Source organism: Mirounga leonina, unplaced genomic scaffold (assembly GCF_011800145.1).
Source record: "Mirounga leonina isolate KUSES-001 unplaced genomic scaffold, KU_Mleo_1.0 Mir_109, whole genome shotgun sequence".
Taxonomy (NCBI): domain Eukaryota; kingdom Metazoa; phylum Chordata; class Mammalia; order Carnivora; family Phocidae; genus Mirounga; species Mirounga leonina.
Genome location: NW_023270244.1, coordinates 4914300 through 4931860, shown reverse-complemented (window position 1 = coordinate 4931860; position 17561 = coordinate 4914300). Strand labels below are relative to the sequence as shown.

Here is a 17561-nt window from a genome sequence, read left to right as displayed (position 1 = left end):
GGTATTTATAGCAGCAGATCATCTAATTAAATTCTTCTTAGGCTAAACATTCTTTAAAATTTAATATAGAGAATATGAAAAATACACAGAAATAGAATATTTCAGTGAACTTCCATGTGTCTGTCTTCCAGCCCCAATAACTATGATCCTGCCCCAATAACTATGATCCTGCCCCATCCACACTACTGTTTACTTCCATCAAATTTCAGACATCACCAAATTCTATTTTTAAACAAAGCCACCATTACCATTATTATGACCTCAAAATTAATAGTTCTTTAATATGAAATACTGGATACTCAGATTCAAATTTCCATTTGTTTCATAAATGCCTTAAATGATTTCTAACAGGATTGACTGATTTTTATTATTATAATTCATTTATTTTAAATCAGGGCATCTAAAAAATGTCCACAATTTAATTGGCTGATATGTCCCATCTCTTTTTTTCCTCCTTCCCTTGCAATTTTTTGAAGATACTTTTTATAAAAGGGAAAATAATATGAATTTAAGAAGATTAAATAAGCACTACCACATTTTGAAAGCACTTTGTAAATTGTTCATGTATAATACTATCATCAAGGTGTACCAGTTTCCCCCCTGCTCCTCACAGTTCTTGTTAAACTTTCAAATATTTGATACCATTTTTAGTACCTGAAGTGAAGAAATTTTTATCTCCCATTATTCTCTTCTGTGGAGTGACTTTTGTTTTGATAGGCATATTTAAATATATGCAGGTACATATCTTTTATTATTTAATCCTTCCCTTTAAAAAGTGAGTTTAATCCAAAAGTACAAGATGCTATTTCTTTATTTAAAAAGCATTTTAGTGACGTATTTATAATTCACTTAACAGTCTCTATATGTTGTAAGACTTTGGCAGCTTTTTCTAGCTCTCACAGAAGAATTAAAATTTATAGTTATTGTAGAATTTTGGCAACTTAGAAAACTCAGATATTGAGTTCCAAATTACCTTTCCATTTCAGCCAAGTAGTAGTCCTCTATGTACCCCAAACCCTTTAAGTAGCTTTGTAACCTTATGACTTTCTAGACCACTCTAACTTTACATTTTGTGCTTAACTCATGATCCTAGAAACATTTTTTCTGACTTAAAGTACTTTATTTCGATTGAGTTAGGAAATACATGTGTAGTAGAGTGTGTTCAATGATAACTTCACAATGATCTGGCTCTAAAGTATGTATATATCACTTCTAATACATTTTTTTGAAAACTGATACTTGAATAGGATATTACTCATATATCACAAAGCTCATGTTTCTCCTAAAAGGTAGTCCTTCAATGAAAATGTCTCCATTTAAGATACCCCTATTTCTTGTGTGTGTGTGTATGTGTTTTTTTAAGGTCCTTATTCATTAAATGGATACAGAGTGAGAGTATATAGACAAGACTCTGCCACCCAGTGGTTTACTGGCATAATTACTCATCATGATCTCTTCACTCGCACCATGATCGTTATGAATGATCAGGTAAATAGTCCAACTAATATTTTTGGAGAAATATTAATAATTCAGCTATTCCATGCCTTCCAAATAATGGTTCAACAGGTTGACACTAAATAATTTTCATCTCTAGGTATTTTTTGTAGTCATACACTCCTAATAAGTTTAAATGTATCTGATGCTAATTAGAGGTCACTTTAGGTCATAGGGAGATTAATGATAACAAATTTCAACAATGATTAAATCAGTCCCTGGAATAGAAGCATCAAACTCTAGTTGATCAGCCTTTTTTTTAATCCTTAGGTCACCTAAAATTTTCTTTCTTAAAATCTCATTTTTCTGTCTCCGGTAATAAAAGTATTTCCCAAATGATTGCTTTTCACTAATGAAAACTAATGCACACCACGATAGGTCTTATCAAATCAAGTTTCATAGTTGGTATGCTCCTTTAAGTTTTATGGTGAGTATTAAGGACACAAATTTCATATGAAGTTTTAAAGAACAGTCTGAATGTCTGTTATTTAAATCTTTCAAAGCTGTGGTTTATTTACCAAAAAAAAAAAAAATTACACCTTCCAAATTGAGTGGATTTTGGAGGGTGTATGAATGAATGCCCCGTTAGAAACAATCCAAATGCTTTGGGTTAGAATTTTAGCCAAAATGCTGAATAAATTATATTGTTTAGTTGGATTTAGTTTTTTTCCTAAAACGATGACAAACTTTCACTTCTCAGTGAAACTTAGAATTGCCTTTCGTTTTTGAAGGAGTTGCTTCTTTAACCTGTCTTTTTAAAATTATTATTATTTGTGTCCATTTACCTAGTTTTTGTCATTTTCTTCTTCTTAAACTCTACTTTCTTAGTTTTATTTTATAGCTGGTTTTTGGAAATTACTTCTTTTTAAAATACATTTTATGAATTGGTATTATACTCCTGATTAATTCTTATCCTTACTTTTATACCTAATGTTATATTGACTAACTGATTGGATTTAATTTTTGTTCTTGTTTTGTGTCATGGATTAGGTACTAGAACCACAGAATGTCGATCCTTCTATGGTTCAAATGACCTTTCTAGATGATGTTGTTCACTCTTTGTTAAAAGGTGAAAATATTGGCATTACATCACGGCGAAGGTCTCGTGCCAGTCAAAATAGCAACGCTGTTCACGTATGTATGTTGTTAGTGATATATTATTATAAAATATTTTTCCTCCGATTACTTAGGATCAGGTAGTAAATAATCATTGTTAAACTGGTTATTTTTTTAGGGTCATTATACACGTGCCCAAGCAAACAGTCCCAGACCAGCAATGAACTCCCAAGCTGCTGTACCAAAACAGAATACACACCAGCAACAGCAACAAAGAAATATTCGTCCAAGTAAGAGGAAGGGCTCAGATAGCAGTATACCAGATGAAGAGAAGATGAAGGAGGAAAAGTATGATTATATAGCACGAGGAGGTAGTACTCATTTTTCTTTTTAAGGGAATGGGAATAAATAAAACAAAAATACTTACAAGATGTACTTATTTAATATTTTAATTATGAAAAATAAAACTGTTCCTTTTTTAAAATTTTACAGAAAATCCTAAAGGGAAAAACAAACAGTTGATGAATAAAAGAAGGAAACCTGAGGAGGATGAAAAGAAACTAAATATGAAAAGACTACGAACCGACAATGTTTCAGACTTTTCTGAGAGCAGTGACTCAGAAAATTCAAATAAGAGAATGATAAATAATTCCTCAGAGCAGAAGCCAGAGAATGAGTGGAAAAATAAAAACACTTCAAAGATTAATGGAGAAGAAGGAAAATCCCAGAATAATGAGAAGGTAGGAGAAGAGACACTAATACTAGATAGCCAGCCTCCCTGGGATCAAATACAGGAAGATAAAAAACATGAAGAAGCAGAGAAGCAGAAGTCTGTTGACTCTCAGCTTCAAGAAAAAATGATTATTCATTCATCAGAGCAGGCCACACTTTCTGATCATAATCCTAATAATGATTTACTTCTTAAGGAATGCAGTATGGAAAAAACACATACAGTGGAATTATTACCAAAGGAGAAGTTTGTATCCAGACCACCCACACCAAAATGTGTTATTGATATTACAAATGACACTAGTTCAGAAAAGGTGGCTCCGGAAAACTCAAGTACCTTTGGCCTTCAGACACTTCAGAAAATGGATCCTAATGTTAGTGATTCAAAACATCCTATTGCAAATGCAAAATACTTGGAAACAGCAAAACAAGATTCTGATCAGAGCTGGGTCAGTGATGTAGTTAAAGTAGATTTAACCCAATCAAATGTTAGAAGTGCTTCCTCAGGAAACGATCACCTGAATATGGAAAAAGAGAAAAATCAGTATGTCTCTTACATGTCTTCTCTAAATGCAGTTTCTGTCACGGAAGATAAGCTGCATAAGCGAAGCCCACCCCCAGAGACAGTAAAATCTAAACTTAATACTTCAGTCGATGCTCACAAGACAAAATCGAATCCCTCACCTGAAGTTATTAAACCCAAAATTACCCATTCTCCTGATTCTATAAAGTCTAAGGCCACTTATGTGAACAACCAAGCTGCTGGTGAGAGAAGACTAACAAATAAGATCGAACATGAGTTATCAAGATGCAGTTTTCATTCAGTTCCTACTCGAGGCAGTACATTGGAAGCTACAAAGAGCCCGCTTATTATTGATAAAAATGAGCATTTCACAGTTTACAGAGATCCTGCACTTGTTGGGTCAGAAACAGGAGCTAATCACATTTCACCTTTCTTAAACCAGCATCCCTTTCCTCTTCATTCTTCATCCCATAGAACCTGTTTAAATCCAGGTACCCATCACCCAGCCTTAACTCCTGCACCCCACTTACTTGCTGGATCATCCAGTCAAACTCCATTACCTACCATTAACACACACCCTCTGACTAGTGGTCCACACCATTCTGTTCATCACCCTCATTTACTTCCTGCCGTGTTACCTGGAGTGCCTACTGCCTCCCTACTTGGTGGCCACCCACGACTAGAGACTGCTCATGCCAGCAGCTTGAGCCACTTAGCGTTAGCACACCAGCAACAGCAACAGTTGTTACAGCACCAGTCACCTCATCTTCTCGGACAAGCCCATCCTTCTGCTTCATATAATCAGCTTGGACTTTATCCAATTATTTGGCAATATCCTAATGGAACACATGCATACTCAGGACTTGGTCTACCTTCTTCAAAGTGGGTTCACCCAGAAAATGCAGTTAATGCTGAATCTTCATTAAGGAGGGTAAGTTACACTATTGGTTTGCCACATATCAATATATACTTATTAATCACATTTTATTATAATAAAATGTGTTAGAATTTTTCAAACACTTATTTTTCCAATTACGGTGAAACTTTTGATACTTTGTAACTTTGGAACCATGGAAGCTGAAATCTCAGAAAAGCCTATTTATTTTAAAAAGCCAATTTAAAGAAGTAAAACTTCTTAAGATTGCTTTTGACATATCTGTTATGAAGAATGTCTTCATAACTAATTATGGTACCTATCTGTAATTATTTTGCTCAGCTAAATTCCTAGAAGTGAAATTTGTAGATTAAAATTTATATAAATTTGTAAGACTTCTGATATATATCATCATCTTACTGTTCTTTTAAAGTGGGTGGGAAGAGGGGGAGAGAGAATCTTAAGTAGGCTCCATGCGCAGCACAGAGCCCAATGCAGGGCTTGATCTCACAACCCCAAGATCATGACCTGAACCGAAATAAGGTTGGACACTTTGAGCCACCCAGGCTCCCCATCATCAAATTATTTTTAAGACAGATTGTTATATTCACCAGTTAGATATATTGATGGTCTGTTACAAGCTATGATTCTCTGAGGCCCTTGTTCTTGTAAGGGTGCCTACGTTGGAGACTTCTGGTATTTGGGAGTAAAGTTAGGGCTGAGATCCTGCCAACATCAAATATGAGGAATGTTGTGGAAGGTGGTGGTATAGAGAGCTCTTACTCCTTCATGAGCTAATGTGGTTTCTCTAGCCAAATTTATTTTCATACTAAGAAATGATTGTTGAGGAGTGCCTGGGTGGCTCAGTCAGGTAAGCATCTGCCTTCGGCTCAGGTCATGATCCCATGGTCCTGGGATGGAGCTCCACATTGGGCTCCCTGCCCAGTGGCGAGTCTGTTTCTCCCTCTCCCTCTGCCTCTGTCCCCAACTCGTGCTCACTCTTCCTCTCTCTTTCTCAAGTAAATAAATAAAATCTTAAAAAAAAAAAAAAAAATGCCTGGGTGGCTCAGTTGGTTAAGCATCTGCCTTCCGCTCGGGTCATGATCCTAGGGTCCTGGGATCGAGTTCCACATCAGGCTCTTTGCTCAGTGCAGAGCCTTCTTCTCCCTCTGCCCCTCTCCCTGCTTGTAGTCATTCTCTCTCTCTCACACACAAATAAATAAAATCTTAAAAAAAAAAAGAAAGAAAAGAAAAGAAATGATTATTGAGGACATTACCACCCCCATTATCAAAAATAGTGAGAATCGGTGCCATAAACTCTAGGACACAACTCAGTTGTTGGTGCAGCCCAGATTGCTCTTCAAGTATCCCCCCAGAATCTTTTTTTAAACACTATTTATTTATTTTTATTGTGGTAAAAAGCAACTAACATTAAACTTACCATCCTAATCATTTTTAAGTGTGCAGTTTAGTAGTGTTAAGTATATTCACATTGTTGTGCAACAAATCTCTAGAACATTTTTATCTTGCAAAACTGAAACTTTATACCCATTAAACACTAATTCCCTTTCCTCTTTCCCCCATTTCTTGGCCAACCACCTTTCTACTTTGTTTCTGTGATAGATAATTCATTTGATGGAATCGTACAGTATTTGTCCTCTTGTGGCTTCTTTCATGTAGCATAATAGCTTTGATGTTCATTATATGCATGTACCACATTTTCTTTATACATTTGTCAATGGACTTTGGGTTACTTTCACCCCTGGACTATTATGGATAGTGCTCCAGTGAACTTGTGTATTTTTGACCTCCTCCTCATTTGGGCAAGATGTACAGTAAATATGTTGGGGGTGACAATTTGGAAGGTAATGCTAGTGAGCTTCTCACTTCAGAGATAATACTGCTTATGTAGAGCCTTGGTAATAGATGCAAGGGTGGTGTTCCTCATGCCAAAAGTTTGTCAGAGGAATTGTTATATTCTGGGTAGCAGCGATGACAATAGATTATAGTAATGAGTCCTTCCTTGATTCCCAAGTTGTGATTGTTGCCCTTGGTGGAAAGGGGCATCAGATGGTTAGTGGTGCAAGATAGAGTTCTAACAGTCCATTCTTGATGGTGCTATTGAACTTGTGGTAGGTGGAATCTTACTGGAACGTTATGTAGTTGATGTCAATGAAGAATCACTAATTACTACAATATCCTCCTTGCCATTATTGAAAGCAGGTCTGGTGACCCTAGTGCCTAATACGCCCACATTTTTACTCTGACCCTTCACTCTCGTGTCATGAATGTTAGGTGCAACTGATACTGGACAAAGACAGGCTAGAAGAATACATGAGCTGGCAAATAGTTTTGAGTCTTCTTCCATAATTTCCCAACCCTGAAAAACCAATCTAAGTAACTGTTAGAACTGGCTTGGGTAGGATTTTCTCTCAGTATATGTCATTCTAGCCTCCATGTATATAAGGGCATAAAATGTTTTATTAACTGGTCATAAATTTACTAAACTAAAAACAAGCATGTGAAATTTTCATTTGTTATGTAAAATTATAAAGGAGTATATTTAACATTTTGAGCAAAAATGAAGATCTCTTAACCCTAATATTGTAGGAAGTAAAGAAAAAATTAGGAAATACTTTTTAACGATATCTTATAGTCAAAAATTTATCATTACTGTAATTGATTGCAACTTAATACTTCTGGATCATGTAGAACTGAGGCCTTTTAAACATATTTGAGGGGCGCTTGGGTGGCTCAGTCGTTAAGCGTCTGCCTTCGGCTCAGGTCATGATCCCAGGGTCCTGGGATCGAGCTCCGCATCGGGCTCCCTGCTCCACGGGAGGCCTGCTTCTCCCTCTCCCACTCCCCCTGCTTGTGTTCCCTCTCTTGCTGTGTCTCTCTCTGTCAAATAAATAAATAAAAATCTTTAAAAAAAAAAATATTTGAATGATCCTTATGCATGTGTATATATATTTTTTTTCTCTAATGTGAGATTTGTGCTTTATAATATATATTTTTAATCTAAGCAGTTTTACAGCAGCATGTTTTTGGTGTGATATATTGCTTTTGCATTATCACTTTGAGATGTAAAATTTACTCTCTTTGTTAAAACCAAAGGGGATTATATTTTCTCAATATTGCCTCAATGTATAACTCCACAAAGTATGTTCTGAAAAAATGTCAGTGTGTCATAGTATGGAAACCATCCTTAAGCATGTAATTAGAGAGTTTTAAATATCAACATTGAGATCAATGTCACCAAATATTCAGAATGAGAAAGGCAGCATATGGATATAGAAAAAATTAATTTCATTGCACTTCCACACCTCCTAAGTTTAATGGTCCAACAGTGTTTTATAGCTTATAGTGAAACACGGAGTACAAGTGGGCTTTGAAAATATAATCTTCTGTCTATTCTAAGTAAATTGTTACATTGGAAGAAGTTGTTTATTTTTGACAACAAAAATTGGCAAATGAACTTGATATCTCTGTTTCTGGTTGCATGTACTTTAAGAATAACAAATTCTGGTTTTTGTATTAGCAGTATACTTTTGGTATGAGAATGACTGGAAATCTGATGAACTAGGCTTTCTGGGGCGTCTGGGTGGCTCAGATGGTTAAGCGTCTGCGTTCGGCTCGGGTCATGATCCCAGGGTCCTGGGATCGAGTCCCACATTGGGCTCCTGGCTCAGCGGGGAGCCTTTTTCTCCTTCTCCCTCTGCCTCTCTCCCTGCCCATGCTCTCTCTCTCTGTATCTCTGTGTTTCAAATGAATAAATAAAACCTTTAAAAAAAAAACAACTAGGCTTTCTGTACATTTATAAGTTAAAGGCAATGTTTCAAGATCTACAGTCAGTAAAATAAACAACAAATTTTTGGAAATTACTATTTTGATGCTGATTGATTTTCTCCATCATATGGAAAAATCCATATAATTATGTTATTTATTTGTCTGAGTACTTTTCATAAGATGCATTTAGAAGAAGTCACGTGCTTCGTAAATATGCATTATAGTCCTGCTATGATATTGTGTTTAGCTTTTTCTAGTAACTGAAGTCTGATATATATATATATATATTTTGTTAAATAGAATTCTCCCAGTCCTTGGTTACATCAACCCACCCCTGTGACCTCAGCAGATGGTATTGGATTACTTAGTCACATTCCTGTCAGACCTTCCAGTGCAGAGCCTCATCGGTCTCTTAAAATTACAGCACATTCCAGTCCACCATTGACAAAAAGTTTAATAGATCACCATAAAGAGTAAGTTCACTAAATGCTTAAAACTTAAAAATACCTTGTCTTTTATAGTTTTTCTTAATTCACTTTCTAAACAGGTAATTTTAAGTTAATAAACATCTTAAAAGTAGGCTTTGAATAAGTACTGTTCTTTCCATTTTGATATATCTTCTGATTTACTCAGGAGTATTAAAGTAAATGCAAAGTGGGCGCCTGGGTGGCTCAGTCGGTTAAGCAGCTGCCTTCGGCTTGGGTCATGATTCCAGGGTCCTGGGATCAAGTCCCGCATCAGGCTCCCTGCTTGGCGGGGAGTCTGCTTCTCCCTCTGCCTCTGCCATTCCAACCCCCCTACTTGTGCTCTCTCACTCTCAAATAAATAAAAGATTTTATAAAAAAATAAAGTAAATGCAAAGTTGTGTTTTACTTTCATAATATTGCATAGATGCTATCTTCATATCATGCAAGAAAAAGTTGTTACAGAAACCTTTATGTTTATTTTCTTTACAGAGAATTGGAGAGGAAAGCTTTTATTGAACCATTACGTTCTGTTGCATCCACATCAGCAAAGAATGACCTGGATCTAAACAGGTCACAGACTGGAAAAGATGGTCTATTGCATAGACATTTTGTGGATCCTGTACTGAATCAATTACAGAGACAGCCCCAGGAGACTGGAGAGAGATTACACAAATATAAGGAGGAACACCGTCGAATCCTTCAAGAAAGTATTGATGTAGCTCCCTTCACAACTAAAATCAAGGGGCTCGAGGGTGAGAGGGATAATTATTCCAGAGTACCGTTGTCATCTTCTAGCCCTAAAAGCCATGTCATCATCAAACAAGACAAAGATGTAGAATGCTCAGTATCAGATCTTTATAAAATGAAGCACTCGGTGCCTCAGAGTTTGCCTCAAAGTAATTATTTCACTACATTGTCTAATAGTGTGGTCAACGAACCACCAAGGTCATATCCATCCAAAGAGGTTTCAAATATTTACACTGAAAAACAGAGTAATTCTGTTGCAGCAGCAGCTAATCCTCAAACTCTGACTTCATTTATATCATCTCTTTCAAAGCCTCCACCTTTAATTAAACACCAACCAGAAAGTGAAGGTTTAGCAGGCAAGATACCAGAACATCTTCCCCATCAAATTGCTTCTCACTCAGTAACAACTTTCAGAAATGATTGTAGGAGTCCTACCCATTTAACAGTTTCTTCTACAAATGCACTCCGGAGCATGCCTGCTTTACATAGGGCACCAGTATTTCATCCACCAATCCACCACAGCCTGGAAAGAAAGGAAAGCAACTATAGTAGTCTTTCCCCTCCAACTTTAACCCCGGTCATGCCTGTAAATGCTGGTGGGAAAGTTCAAGAATCACAAAAGCCTCCAACTCTAATTCCAGAGCCAAAAGACTCTCAGGCAAATTTTAAGAATTCTTCTGAACAAAGTTTGTCAGAAATGTGGAAATCTAATAATAACCTCAGCAAAGAGAAAGCTGAATGGCATGTGGAGAAAAGCAGTGGAAAGTCACAGGCTGCTATGGCATCTGTCATTGTACGTCCACCATCTAGTACAAAACCTGAGAGCGTGCCAGCAATGCAGTTAGCTTCCAAAGATCGAGTTAGTGAAAGATCTTCAACTGGGGCAAATCAAACAGATTGCCTCAAACCAGCAGAAGCTGGAGAGACTGGAAGAATCGTTCTGCCAAGTGTGAATTCAGACAGTGCTCACATAAAATCTGAAAAAAATGTCCAGGCTGTCTCCCAGGGCAGTGTTCCCAGTTCAGTCATGTCTGCTGCAAATACAATGTGTAATACCAAAACGGATGTATTCACATCTGCTGCCACTACCACTAGTGTTTCCAGCTGGGGTGGTTCAGAAATAATTTACTCTTTATCAAATACCATTTTGGCCTCTAAATCCTTAGAATGTACCTCTTCAAAAAGCGTCAGTCATTCCGTGGCTCATATACAAGAATGCAGGGTCAGCACCACAGCTCCAGTTACACCAGCCAGTAGTCAGACAGGAAGTGCTGTTCAGCCCAGCTCTGGGTTCTCAGGCACAACTGATTTTATCCATTTAAAAAAGCACAAGGCAGCATTGGCTGCAGCTCAATATAAAAGTAGTAATGTCAGTGAGACTGAGCCTAATGCTGTGAAAAATCAGACATTTTCAACCTCCCCTCTCTTGGATAGCACTGTAGTCTGTAGTACAATAAACAAAGCAAACTCTGTAGGAAATGGGCAAGCATCCCAGACAACTCAACCTAACTACCATACTAAGCTGAAAAAGGCCTGGCTTACTAGACACTCAGAGGAAGATAAAAATACTAATAAAATGGAAAATTCAGGGAATTCTGTATCAGAAATTATTAAGCCATGTTCTGTCAATTTAATAGCCTCTACATCTAATGATATACAAAATAGTGTGGATAGTAAGATCATAGTTGATAAATACGTAAAAGATGATAAAGTCAGTAGGAGAAAAGCCAAAAGAGCTTACGAATCTGGCTCTGAAAGTGGAGACTCAGATGAAAGTGAAAGCAAGTCAGAGCAAAGGACTAAGAGGCAACCTAAGCCAACTTACAAAAAGAAGCAAAATGATTTGCAGAAGAGAAAAGGTGAAATAGAAGATGATTTAAAACCCAATGGGGTTCTCAGCAGGAGTGCCAAAGAAAAAAGTAAATTGAAATTGCAGAGCAACAGTAATAGTGGTAAGTTAATTACTTTTTTTTTATCTCACGTAAAATGGGCTGTACGTGAAATAATGGTGTCTTTCTCAAAAGATTAATGAGCTAACAGGCATCTTTTGACTTTGTTTGCATGCCCTACTCTATTGTATGTGCTCGTTGACCTCATTTCTGCATTTCCCATGTACCCGTAAAAGGAAATGAGAGAAGACCTATCTCTCCATATTTAAGGGACTTGCAGATATATGTTTTACTTAGCATTCATATTGACAAAAAGCCAATGTGTTACTTAGTAGTTACTCAAAATTTTGACCATTTCTAAGAACTGTTAAAATGCAGTTAAAGCTATCACACCAAAAGAGGATTCCTAATAATTAGGTATTTGCCTTTACCATGATGTAGTTGTAAAAGAAATCCTATTCACGTGTACTTCCTTTAAGTCACTTTTTTAGAAGAAAATTGCTTCCATTAGTATGGATGTGGCCTATTTCTCATAGTCACATTTTTAGAAGAAAATTGCTTCAATTAGTGTGTTTGTGGCCTGTTTCTCACCCTTCTCTCATCTGATAACAAAATTAAAGGCTTATTGAGATTACCTTCTATTTAACTAATATTGCTACTCACTCGGGAAGTTCTTAACAATGGGTAAAAGTTAAATAAAAGCAAGGGATTATGGTTTTGTATGCTCATTTCTATATTCAAGAAGAATTTTCATAAGTAAAAGTTTCAAAACTGATAATATTTACATTTCATTTGTGGCCTCAGCAGGGCAAAATAAGTGATACTTGCCAGTAGTATTCACTATAAAGGGTTTCTATGTTTTTACTCTAGAAGTAGTTTTTCTCAGTTTGCTTATTTCTTTTTAGGTATGTTGCACAATGCAGAAAGCACTTAATAGTTTCACTATACCTGTGTATTCATCCACATACAATATATGAAATATTGACAATGTGGACATTCAAGAAGTACTTTCACAAGCATTTGGATGCTTGAAGGTTCTTATTTGGGCCTTTTCACTGAATGAGGTTTTTTCACATGCCTGTGTGGAAACCAGAGGCAAAGTGAAGGAGAGAAAAACAGGAGGATGGAATCATAGAAAAGGACAGTCAGAAAGTGAAAGACCGAAGGAAAACAAGCTCAACTAGAGACAGGCTGACAGACTGAAATGCAAATATAGTCAGAAGAAAGAGAGGGAGATTGACATCTGAGGATACTGAATACATGCCATTTATTTGAGTATTGGATTATGTACAGTGTTGTTTTTTTCTTGTGTGTTCTACTTCCCCAGTGAATTCTTAAGAGCCTTAGTGTGGTCAGTAATTGTTTTCTTTTCTGTTTCACATAACATTTCCTTTGGTGTTGGGTATACAAATACTTGAGTTAAATTTACAGAAAATGGAGATAGGAATCTTCCAGCTTTTAACACTTAGCTCTTGTGAAGTTAAATTTATAAAATTAACTTTTAATGAAGTACATATTCTATTTATTTTGAGACCAAATGTACATGTTCCCAAGTAAGAATTTGAAGACAAAGACTGAAATCAATACTTTCCCTCCAAGTTGTGACGCCTAGTTAAATCTCTTCCCCCGCCCCCCCTTAGTAGCTAACAGTTAACCTCAGAGAGGGTATTCTAAGCCCCATCTAATCCCAAGTCCAAAATAGTAATAAGTGACTGTTAATTGTCATCTGTTAATTATGGCTAGAGTTGTCTAGGCTTTGTTCTGGCTATCTAGAAAAGTTCTCTAAGTTGGGAGTTTATGAATCTAGCTTCCAAACTTTGAGTGGATTATCTATCTCGTGGATTAAATATGACCTTTATTTTTTTAATGCTCATTGGGGTTGTCCTTGCTCATAGTCAAAAAGAGTAAGTTAAGTTTATACTTAGAGAATATAATGTGATTACATACACTATAAGACATGTGTTAATTATATACATATAATGCTATAAAGAAACTTGTGTTTCTTAGTACATTCTAAAGCCAGGTACAATAGATTTTATCTGTTTTGGAATGTCTTCATATCTGTTGTCTTTTCATAACGATAATTAAAAGTTGGCTATTTTTCTGTGACTAAATTCTTACATAATTTTATTTTATAAACTGAAATTGCCTATCCAACTTCTAAGTCCTGTGATAAACAAAAACAGTGGTTTTACTATAATCAGTTAATTTCTATATCTCAAAAAATATTTTTATAGGTGATGGCATATCAGAGATTAAAGGTTAGCATGTATTTGTTTCCTGTTTTCTTCCTCCCTAGTTTTCTGTTGGCTAGAGCAGCTGTTTGGGGATTTGCTAATAAATTGAGAACTAAGGTTGAAAATATTCTGATGGTAAGAGAAATACTAGGTATTTTTTGTTGACTAAATACCTTACTCTCAAAGTTTAGATTTTAGATGTTGCCAATAAATTAGATATATAGAATTGAAAGATAAAGTTATTTTATTATACAAATACTATTATAGTAATATTAATAAAAGGAGTTAGTTACCATCATGTGTGGCCTAATTTAGAAGCAAAAATTATAATACCAAAAACTGTCTATATGACCTGGGCCAAGTCTTTGTAATTTATGCATTCATTTAAATTTAAAAAACAGCTCTAAGTGTCTGTTTTGTGTCACAGAATTGAGATTTGCTTTGAAATGTCTGGTTCTTTATTCTAATACTGTTTAAATGGTTCACAGTGGTATGGTTATCCATACTCTTTGAACTGTTGCATTACCTGGAATGTAAAAGCATATTGGTTAATAGTTGTTTTCTAGTCAAAATAGATTGAATTTAGTTTATTCTAAGTGTAATAAATAAAAAAGTAAATAAATGATTGGAAGCAAGTGTGCCAAGTAAAAATATATGAGCGGTGTACCATTTTTGTTGTTCATTCTGACTTCTAAAAGCTCTGAATTTTTTATACTTCTATAGGGGAAATCTGTCTTATATGCAATGGAGGAGAATTAAAACCCTTTATACAAGGCTTCTGGAAACACTTTATTCCGGAAGTGGTTTGTGTGCACTTAATATGTCTTTCTTTAGTGGATTAAGCCAAATGGCTTGCCCGAAGTTAGAAATAGAAGAGGGGGAAACATGTCATTGTAAAGAACCAGGCAGCAATCCTAAAAGGTCTTAATAACTGGAAGCAGATTTTAAATGGGCCATTCTGAAGCTTAAACACAATACTTCCTATGTTAAAATACGTTATCTTGCTGTCATTGTACTACTTACACTATCAGCAGGTAAGTGATAGTGGGAGCTCTTAGAGGTTTGCTGCATGTTTCTTCAAGAAATATATAGTCTCAGGAGAATAGTTGTACTGCCTCTTCTCCATCACGCCTGAGTGATTGAAAACACAGGGTAGGAAATATCTTTTAACATGATAGAAATAGCAAATTATGTAAATCTCATACCTGACATACAGATACATTGTAAGTATACTTTTAAGAGTTTGATATTTGCTTGACCCAACATAGGTTGTTTTTAAATAAACATGCTTTTAATTTTTTAATCTGCACTGTAGATGAGTAATTACTTGAGCCAGTGTTATTATAACAACTAAGTTCAAGTTAATAAACATGATGGAGCAATGATGTAAAGTATAAGTAAATAATTTCTTTTCTTCAAATGTTAGTCATTTGAGGGTTTTTTTTTCTTCAGACTTCTCTGATGCTTTTCTTTCTACCGTCAAAAAGTCAAGTTAATACTGGCTTTTTTATTTTCTTCAAACCCTTTTATTTTCTAAAAGGTACTGTTCCATACAGTAAATTAAACCAAATGGAGGGCATCATCCTGAGGGAAAGATACTAAGAGAAATAGCTTACCCCTCTTCTCTCAAATGTTGGTATTATAAAATTACCACTTAGCTTGTCTTAATGAGACACACTTACCTTGGAGAATCAGATTAAATATTTCAAAACAATACCAGTATGTTTGAATTAACCTGTAGTTTCTAAAAGTATTAACTTTTGGTATTCAGTTCTTCGGGTGAATCTTGAAAGAACTTTCTCCTACATATACCAAATTCCTGTGTAGAAGGGCTATATTTTTAGCTATAGATTCACATAGAAAATGAATGATTCCTGTGTTTGCTATTATTACAAATACGAATATTTAATATATAAAGATTTCAGTGAGCTGGAAGATGTACTCAGCTCTGCGTTTCCAGTATACTGACATAAGAGTTCATTTGATTAATAGAAAGTGAGTAAATAGAAATGCTGCTGTGGATTTTTTGTTATTAATGAGGACCTAGAACTATAATGTCTTTGCTTCTTTTTTACAGTCTTAATATATTGTGACAATTGTGTACTTGTCTTGAATTTTATCTCAAGGAGTGTATGTACTTTTTTAAAAAGTTGTAATCTTGCTAATACTTTCCTACTGGTTTTACAGCTGGCATCCCTCGTTCAGTATTAAAAGATTGGCGTAAAGTCAAGAAGCTGAAGCAAACGGGGGAATCCTTTTTACAGGATGACTCCTGCTGTGAGATAGGGCCTAATTTGCAAAAGTGCCGGGAATGTAGACTTATTCGGAGTAAAAAAGGAGAAGAACCAACTCATTCACCAGTGTTTTGTAGGTTTTACTACTTTAGACGGTAAGTGAAAATACCTAATTGGGGAAAAGTATGTTTATTGGATATTGGAAATTATACTACCATTCTGAGGGTCCCTTACAGAGGTGGAAATGAGTCCTTTGAGCTTCCCTATTTCTGAAACATTATAAAAGAGTATTAAACTTTTTTTGTGGTAAATTTAATAATAGCTAACTATGGGACTAAATTCATAATTCATATTGTTACTTGTGTTAATATGGCCTTTCTCTTCTGAGAGATTTACTCATCCTTAATGAAAAATGTTATTATTTTTTCTAGAAAATAATAGGAAACAGCAATTTGTTTGATTTAAGAATTTTTTAAAGTTTATGTACTTTGACCAAAACAGTGTTGGATTTATATCTGTATATTAGCTAGAAATCACAAATAGTCTATAAATGTAGGTAAACAATCTAGGCATTAAACTAAAGTCATTGCATTACAATGGACTACCCATACTTTTGTTAAACATGTAGCTATGAAAATATGAGTTATGAGAAAAAGGATGTCAGTACCATGTCATGTCACATTTCACAGGTTTTGTAGTAAGTATAAAAACAACTTGTAGTTGTTATTATCCTACATACTACTCTAATATTAACATTACTAAATAATTCTTCAGTACTAAAATCATATATAGACTTTTAAGAGTTCAACAAAAAGGGGCACCTGGGTGGCTCAGTCGGTTAAGCATCTGCCTTTGGCTCAGGTCATGATCCCAGGGTCCTGGGATCGAGCCCTGCATCGGGCTTCCTGCTCCGCGGGAAGCCTGCTTCTCCCTCTCCCACTCTCCCTGTTTGTGTTCCCTCTCTCACTGTGTCTCTCTCTATCAAATAAATAAATAAAAATATTAAAAAAAAAAAAAAAGAGTTCAACAAAAAGAATAGCTGGCTGACCCGGCCAGTAGAGACTAATAGTTAATGTCTCAGGTTGTAGAATCATTCATTCCTGAGTTTTAGCTCTTTCTCTTGGTTCCTGTATGACTTTATTACAGCTAAGCCTGTTTCATATGCATACTAATGATAGTGGTACCTACTGCAGAGAGATTTCATGATTAAATGAGATAAAGTACACAAAGTCCTTACTTTAGTACCAAGCACATATGAATGATTTTATTAATGTTAGCTTGTTATTTTCCTAATCATCACCATCATCTTCCTAAGAGATTAGGAGACACTTTGCTCTGGTAAATATACCTATGCTCGTGGCCTAGTAGAGACCCCAAGAAATGTATTGGTAGGAACAGAACAGGTTCTGTTTCTTATTTTTACTTCAGGGGCTTTTTAACCAATAATCCCCAAAGGACAGACAACTTTAAAGAATAGATGTAAAAGGTTGTACACATGGAATTGCAGAAAAGATGAACAAGA

The 17561-nt window shown here is 35.5% G+C and overlaps 1 protein-coding gene across 5 annotated transcripts in view; it reads left to right on the top strand.

Moving 5' to 3' along the window:
• LOC118020124 (probable JmjC domain-containing histone demethylation protein 2C) overlaps positions 1–17561 on the top strand; it is a 342056-nt gene that overhangs the window by 296192 nt on the left and 28303 nt on the right. For all 5 annotated transcript variants that reach the window (XM_035020072.1, XM_035020055.1, XM_035020063.1 and 2 more), the window contains 7 exons: positions 1364–1488; positions 2485–2628; positions 2729–2921; positions 3043–4733; positions 8766–8938; positions 9422–11631; positions 15993–16194. In XM_035020072.1, the coding sequence (XP_034875963.1) occupies positions 1364–1488; positions 2485–2628; positions 2729–2921; positions 3043–4733; positions 8766–8938; positions 9422–11631; positions 15993–16194 (4738 nt within the window). The remainder of the gene's footprint in view (positions 1–1363; positions 1489–2484; positions 2629–2728; positions 2922–3042; positions 4734–8765; positions 8939–9421; positions 11632–15992; positions 16195–17561) is intronic.